Genomic DNA, 7,835 nt, shown 5'->3' with positions numbered 1-7,835 from the left:
AGGTGAGGTGAGGTGAGGTGAGGTGAGGTGAGGTGAGGTGAGGTGAGGTGAGGTGAGGTGAGGTGGTCTCGGGGTGCGCAGCGCCAATTCTCACACCGCACGAAGGTGTTTCTGTATTCTAACCTGATTTGTACAGGCGGGGAGCTGGTGGTAACTCAACAAAGGCTTGCTGATTATAAAAACTTTACGCTCTGTACATTTTAGCAGAGGCATTAGCATTCATTGGTCACAAATTGTGTAACTTTTGTGTTGATTAGTACTCAGACCTCTCTGCTGGTTATGTCTCTCTCATGCTGATGGGCCCTCAGGGGTGATTTGCCCTGCATTGGGCTCTGGGTCCATTCATTTTCAGTAGGTGGTCACTGAATTGGTCGTAATCTCCCACTGCTGGAATTGTCATTCCCTGGATACTGCTCAATCCTGCTGATGCCACTCCTGGTGGCTCTTAGCCGAACAGCCCATTCTCCCTGGAATTATCTTCCCTTCTCCTACAAAAGATCAGCCAAGCATGCAGAGTTTACAGTACAATTGCTGCCTGCTCTGCTGGAGACCACCTGAGACACGTGTGATCCTGGGGCCTGTTCTGTTCCTCCTGCTGGAAGCTGCCTCTGGATCCCTGCACTAGGTCTGGGTAACAGCTGAAAGAGTTTGTGTCTGCTGTGGGGACTGACAAGTGTCCTGCAATGGGGTTAAATGAGATCTGTGTCTGCTGTGGGGGCTGACAAATATCCTGCAATGGGGTTAAATGAGATCAGTGTCTGCTGTGGGGGCTGACAAATATCCTGCAATGGGTTAAATGGAGGTTGGATCCAGCATTTAGGAAACACACCTGTGATCCAGGTGCTTTTCCCATCTTGACTTTTGGAATCTGAATTTTCAAGTCACTACCTGTAGCCACCATGATGTGGTGCACCTGTGTGACTTCACAAATTGCTAAATACTCTCTCATATGATGATTATTATTTTAATTCACAGAAGTCTATGGTTATAATTTTATGCAGAAATTATTTCTCTAGTTTAAGGAGGGGAATAATTTGTCAGACTGTACCAAGACCACTTAGATCAGTTTGATGTGGTTTTCCTTCAGGAAATATATCTTTACTCACCTTGCTGTGCTAAAAAATGATCTGTTTGAATATTTCTGGGATGATTGGCCTATTATTTCCTGGCTTTTCATCTTTCCCCTTGGTGATACATTGCCATTTTCAGTGTCCTGACTTAAGTAATTTGACTTTGCCCTTCTTGAGCTTGGAGACTGATTTGTCCCCCAGAGTAGGAGGGACCTGACTGCTCCAGGGCTTGTTCCTGTGGTCTCTGACAAAGGTAAAATCCACATGTAAGAGACTGAAGCACAGTGTTGCTTCCTCAGCAGTTGCTCAGTTTTGAGTGGTCCCAGATTGGTGACATAAAAAGCACAGAAGCAAACCCAAATATGTGTATGTTCTTTACTAAAAGTTCTGTATAAGATCAGTATACTAAAAATTGAAGCAGAAAAGCTGACTACAGAAATACAGGGTAGTTATCATGTAGCAAGAAATAGCATGTCCCGTTTTCTTTCTGATTTTACTCATGCAATAAAGGAAAGGCCTGTGTTAAGCCTGGGTTTTAGCACTGGTATTAGAATTATGCAAGGGTTTAGGATAATATCTGATAGCTGGACATGAATTTCTCAAGAGCAACGTAACTCTGCCAACTTTGCTGAGATTTATCCAAGATCTGCAATATTTTCAAGAAATGAAAGCATGTTCTTATCGCACTGAAATTTCCACACTTGCAGTAGTAGCGTTGGAAGCTGTTGGAGCAGCTCCACAGCTGCAAACTTCTCTCTGTAGTGTTTTACAGCTAAATTTTTTCTTTCTAGTGCTACCTGTTTGGGTTGGATTTATAGGCTTTCCCACCCCCTGCCCCCCCAGCTTTGTTGGGTATCACTCAGTTAAAAAGATTAACAAGAGTAGAAAATGCTAAACCACTCCTGCAAGTGATCGTGGTAAGATGTTACAGAAGGCAGCACACTCTGCCTTTAATTCACAGTTCGTTTTTTAGTTACATATGTTTGTAATGGATGACATAACCCAGGTATTCAGTGGTAACTTAGAAAAATGCTACAGTGTGGACATACATATTTTGGTTGGCTCCCATATCCGTGTGACAGAGCAACTGGGATTATTTGGATTATTCTGTGATAACAGGACAACAGGATTTTGTGGAGTGGTCCATGCCACAAGAGGGAGCAGACAGATGTGTGTAAGAAATGCTGCCAAACCCAGATCACAGTGCCAGGGACACTTAACTGATACCGAAGGAAGGAAGAAAGAAAGACTTTGATTTGTTTTCTATAATCTTACCAATGCATTGCTAACATGAGGTGAAATGCAAATCTCCCATTTTCTTCAGAAGTCTACTTAACGTCAGCTTGTTTTGTAAACCACAGATACAGAGTTGATGAAACAGGAAATCCCTGTTAAAAAGGTTAAAAGCCAAACACGTCGAAAGGGTTTCCCACCGTGCACAGAAACTGAGCATCAGTGATGGAGCAGGGACTTGTCTGCCACGTGTGAAAAGCCCTCTGTGCCTGTCTTCAGAAAAGCCTTTGGCTTGGTCATGTTACTTGGAAGAGCCTCACTTTCCGGAAAATAAAATCCCATTTCCCTTCTGATTTGGGTTCATTAGATTTCCCCTGCAGCTCCCCCTGCAGCAGCAGCCTGAAGGAAGCCGGTCCTGGTGCCTTTCCCTGTTCCAGGCAGGTCTGCAGGAGCTGCAGGCAGGTGCAGCCATGAAAGCAAATCCGATTCTGCACAAAGCACCCCTGTACTTTCTCTCTCTACTGATTCTCCTGCCAACAAATCCGACTGGGGCATTTCTCTGCTGCTTTGCATCTCTGGCCCCTCATAGGTGCTGGAGAGTTTTGTTTCTCTTATTGCAGGGTACTTTGCACACACAAAACTGTTTAAACTAATCCTTTATGGAGAGGAGCAGTTCTCTCTGTTAAAAACACAAGTGTGAAATAGAGCCTACCTTCCAGCAATGCCTGCCAGCAGTTTTGCAATGCTAAATAGTGAATTTTTGTTCTTTTGGGTATAGTATACTGAGAATATTGAAAATCTTGCTGAACTGCAAAAGAATTCTTTCATTTTAGCAAAATACATATTTACTGTCATCTACTTAGCAAAAAATGCATGCTTACCTTATATCTCATCATGTGCATATGACTCAGTAATGGTACAATTTATATAGCAGTAAGAACCATGTAATTACTTCCCATCTAAGTATTAATTATAATTGTGTCAATCTTTGGAGTGTTGAATGATGATTACAGTTGAAAATGATTCAGTATTTACAGAAAATCCAAGTGCAATTTTAATAATTTGCATGATGCTTCCTTTTAAACACCATTATATATTTACTATACCCAGCTTTACATGTCCTTTAGTGGGGATAGAAAACGACATTTTCTCAGTGTAAAAAACTTTTTTTTTTGTATTTTAGTGAAAATGCTTCTAAGAGATTTCCTGGAGATGAGCCTGTGATAACTCTGGTGCCCTGACACAGCTCCTTGGCTCCTGTCCCTGGTCCCAGAGGGAGCCCAGGCTTTGTGAATGCCCCAAGGACTGGCTGGAGCTCCATCCCTGTGTGTTGATGTGCTGACAGTCACTTCTGCTTCCTGCTAGCACCCAGACTTACCCAGGGGTTTTCCATTAGACACAGAACTTAAAAACGACTTAAAAATGTAGAGTGCAAACTAAGAGCTCGACTTTCTTGCAGCAACATGCTTCAAAACAAGACAGCAAAGAAGTTTTCCAAGAGTACTGTCCCAAGGAAAGCTCAGGGCTGAGCTCTCCTTGCTCTCCTGTGGGTTGTGTGTCCTCAGCCAGACACACAGAAGCTTTCAGATGAGGAATGGGACTATTTCAGATGAGGAATGGAACTTTCCAGGTAGAAGTGAACAGTAGGATCCAAACTTTGTTTTGTTCAAGGCAACAGATGAAACCTCCTTGGCCGCCTACTGCTGGATTTCAGGGCTGGCCTTTAGCCTGAATCTTGCAACTTTTTTTTTTTTTTCTGGGCCATAAAAAGGAAGTGGGGGAAGCAGATCTTCCTGTCCCACACCTGGATCTTCCCCAGCTCAGGGTGAACAGGCCCAGCCTCAGGGGATGTGCTGTCTTTTAAACGTGTATCCAGCCCTGGGAGCTGTGCCCAGCAGGTGCCTGGGGCTTGGCCAGTGGCTCCCGGGAGGGGAGAAGGAGCAAGGGGTGCCCATGTGTGTCTGGGTCCCTGCTGCCCTGCCCACCCCAGAGCCAGTGCCCGTTCTGGGAGCCCCTCTGTGCCACACTCGGTCCCCTTGGGCTGGGCTGGGGCAGGGGAGGCTCAGTGGGAGCAGTGAGTGCAGCCCCAGCCATCCCTGGGGACAAAGTGCTGCTGTGCCCTGACCCTGCTGTGCCTGTGCTGAACTCCCAGCCCCTGCACCCACTGCCCTGGCACACCAGCTGGGAACCCACGGACTCCCATCTGAGTGTCCTGGGCTCACTCGTTGGGTTCCTTTTCCTCTTCCATCTCTCAAAGCTGGGCACGCTCCGGGGTTCAGAACTGAGGTTCTGTTACTGTGCCTAGCCCAGCATCTCTTGTTTGCACCACACTCACATAGTTCCCAGAGGTCACTGTGGTCACACTGTAACACACAGGCTCCTTATGGAAGGAGGGACTGGTTTATGCCTGGAAATGCAGCTGTGTGTGGGAACTGGCTTGAAGCATCCCCTGGGACTCCTGTGCCCTTCCCTTGGCTACAGCAAGGCCCATGAACGACATGCAGCGCCAGCCTGCACAGCTGTGCTGCAGCTCCTGCTGGTAAAGCCAGCTGGAGTTTGGGGACCCACTGCCATCTCTTCACCACTTGTGGGTGGTTTCTCTTGAGGGAGACTTGCAGCAGGCTTTGCAATGGCCTGGAAAGCCTGGTACCAAAGGAATAATGTGAATATTAAAATATTATTCTTTTTTCTTTTGCTTCTACATGATACTGATAATAATCTTTTTTTAGGCAGTGCTTTGCCTACTGAAACACATAGTTAGACAAAGAATTATTTAAAAATGCTTTGTTGTCAAGACACTGAATGAGATGTACTAGTGGCACCTACAATGACAACAAAATGCTCTTCTTTTTCCTTCTGCTCTAAAACATGCAAAGTATCATAAAATCAACAAGTAGGCTTGACTGGATAACACTGATCTTCATTATGAGTGGCTGATTTCAATGGGTTTTGCAATGCTTCCAAAAGGTCAGATGCACTGCTTGTCTCTGCTGCTCTTTTATGCTGTGTGATGCCATGGAACACCTTGAAGCACAAACAGGGAAGTTTAGGTAAACTTGCAAAATTCACTGTAAAAAAATCCCATTGTATCCCTGTTTAAAGATATAAAATTGGTAAAACTTCCAGAGGGTTTTATTCTTCCATTGGTCTGAGTTCTTCAGAAGAATTGAAGGAAAGAGCCACTTTCATTCCCATGATTTGGGGTCTGATGGCCAGTGGGAGAATGTTCCATATTTCTGCTGGAGCAGGTGTGCCAGGGCTGCTGTGCTCACACGCCGCTGTCCCGGGCAGGGGAGCAGCCTCCGCACTGGGAGATGACCGAGATGGCTGAGCTGGGCTGCTGCAAGTCCTGCAGCCTCACTGCATAATTTGTAGCCCATCCTGTAGTCCCAGATGCTGCTTCCTCTTCCTGGCTGATATAGATATTTATAGATATTTCATTTCTTTGGCAAGGGTCCATAAGGGAATATGGGGGGGGATCATCTGTGGGAATATATATTTGTGTTGCTCCTGGCCCCACACATTCGTCATAGCTGAAAGAAAAAAGAAATATTCATTAGATTCCTGGGAAAAATCCCATGGTACATTATTTCAGCATAACAGAGGCAGGTAAAGTGAGAAGAAAAGGAGTGTCTGGTGTTTTGGTCCTCAGCCCATATCCTTGCTGACCCTGCCATGTGAGACACTCAAGAATATAACACTTAAAACCACCCAGAGATAATCCCAGAGGGGCACAGTCACCATAAGGAGAGAAAAATCTGGGGGAAAAGGAAGTGGCGTTGCTGTTTCAGTTGTGAAATTAGGTATGGAGAGCTCTTGATGGAGTCTCTAGCACATATCACTGTGTGCTGTCCTGACTCCAGGTCTCTGGAGCTCAGCCAGCACCGCCTGGGTGGGCTGCCTGGGTGGAAGGTGCGTGCTGCCAGGGGCAGCAGGATTCCTTGTTGAGCTGCAGAGTTGTGCTGGATAATCTGGACAGACTCATGCTGGTCACTCTGGGACTGGGCACAGTGCCCATCACATTCCTCCCAAAGAGCAGCACTGCGAGGCAGGTGGATTGGTGGAGTTTCCATGAGGAGCCAGCTCAGGTGTACCGAGGCTTTGTAGCTCTGTCTGTGCCACCAGGCTGGTCCCAGGGAGACTGTTCCCTCCTCACTCTGCTCTGTTCTCTGCACTCCATGTCCCACTGGCAATGCAAACAGGCTCCTTAGGTGGAGCTTGGGCTGCACAGCCCGGGGAGGGCACTGAGGGGTACCTGATGAGCCTGGACAGACCCGTGAGGCTGTGCTGGGGTGCTCAAGATGTGTGTTGCAGGAAGGGGATGGGAACAGAGGGAGTGGACACGAGCAGGCTCCGTGCATTGGCACTGCCAGCCCTGGAGCCCAAGGCTCTGCAGGGAGAGCACTGCGGCCCCATGAGGGCTGGGCACACCTGGTGATCCTGCCCTGCTCCCTGGGTGGTTCCCTGGCTGTCCTGGCAGCGCCTGTTTGCCCGCACACTGAACCTGACCTACTTTTGCTTTCAAACCAGCCCAGCTCCAGGGGACCAAAGGAAGCCCTGTTTTCCTGGCTCCCTGGCTACAAGCAAGAGTGATAAAGAGTCATAACATCATGATCTTAAATGTTAGACCTGCTTTGTGTCTGCTGTTTAACCATTCCAGGATCATTTTAAATCCAATCATGAAGAAGGGAATATTTCCTGTTAAAAAAACTTTGCCTACTGAGTTAACCTGAAAAACATTTCTGCTGGAGCCAGACAAATTAAGAACCTATTTCCTCAGCCACGCTAACTGCAGGGCAATTAAGATCTAGGATATTTCCTGAAAACTGGGATATTTAGCATGTGTCTTCTCAGCAGACTGCAGGCACACACTCTGCCCCTGTACCTGTGTTACTGCCAGGCTAAACCAAGCTCCCAAACCTCAGTCTGGGTGACAGAAATGGTTCTGGGGGAAGGGAGAGGTAAGAAAGTGAAATCATAGTGCTACATAACTAAACTCAAATAGCCATGGGTGTTTTTATTTTTACCTCCCTTCATCTTACTTTTATATTCATCAGGACAATGGCTTTAAATTCAGACTAGAAAATTGCAATTTCCCCATCAGAAAATAGTGTTGAAGAACCTAAGTCTGTTCTGAAAACCCTGAATAGGGCTGCTAGGTACTTCAGAAAAGTCCCAGCCTCTAGGAAGTAGAATTGGTTTTTTTTTACAGCATGTGGAAAAGATTTCACTCCAGCCTCTATTGAACACACTGAAGCTTTCAAACATACCTGGTAGTCTTTTAAAAGTTTTTAGACCTCAGTTAGACATTGAGGACCTGATGTCCTCAACGCTCCTTGAGCTCAGTGAGGGTAAAGGAACAGCCACTCTTTGCAGGATTCCTATGAGCTGCATCTTTACTTAATTTACATTTTGCTGACCTGAAGCCCAGGGAATTTATTTAAAATCTCTCCACAGGTTTTGACAGACTTAATCAGGCTAACAGAGAGCACTTACTGGGTCTGATAGCACAGGGGAAAAGTTTCCATTCAG

General features: G+C 46.2%; 1 protein-coding gene across 1 annotated transcript in view; it reads right to left on the bottom strand.

Moving 5' to 3' along the window:
- Window positions 1–1,431: 1,431 nt before the first annotated feature.
- Window positions 1,432–7,835, bottom strand: part of BEAN1 (brain expressed, associated with NEDD4, 1) — a 55,987-nt gene continuing 49,583 nt past the window's right edge. The window contains 2 exon segments of the mRNA XM_017736593.1: window positions 1,432–5,622; window positions 5,624–5,836. Coding sequence (XP_017592082.1) covers window positions 5,436–5,622; window positions 5,624–5,836 — 400 coding nt within the window. The 3' untranslated portion in view covers window positions 1,432–5,435.

This window comes from Corvus brachyrhynchos, unplaced genomic scaffold, assembly GCF_000691975.1.
Source record: "Corvus brachyrhynchos isolate BGI_N302 unplaced genomic scaffold, ASM69197v1 scaffold66, whole genome shotgun sequence".
Lineage (NCBI taxonomy): Eukaryota > Metazoa > Chordata > Aves > Passeriformes > Corvidae > Corvus > Corvus brachyrhynchos.
The sequence above is the reverse complement of the archived record's forward strand: the minus strand, read 5'-3'. Positions and strand labels throughout refer to the sequence as shown.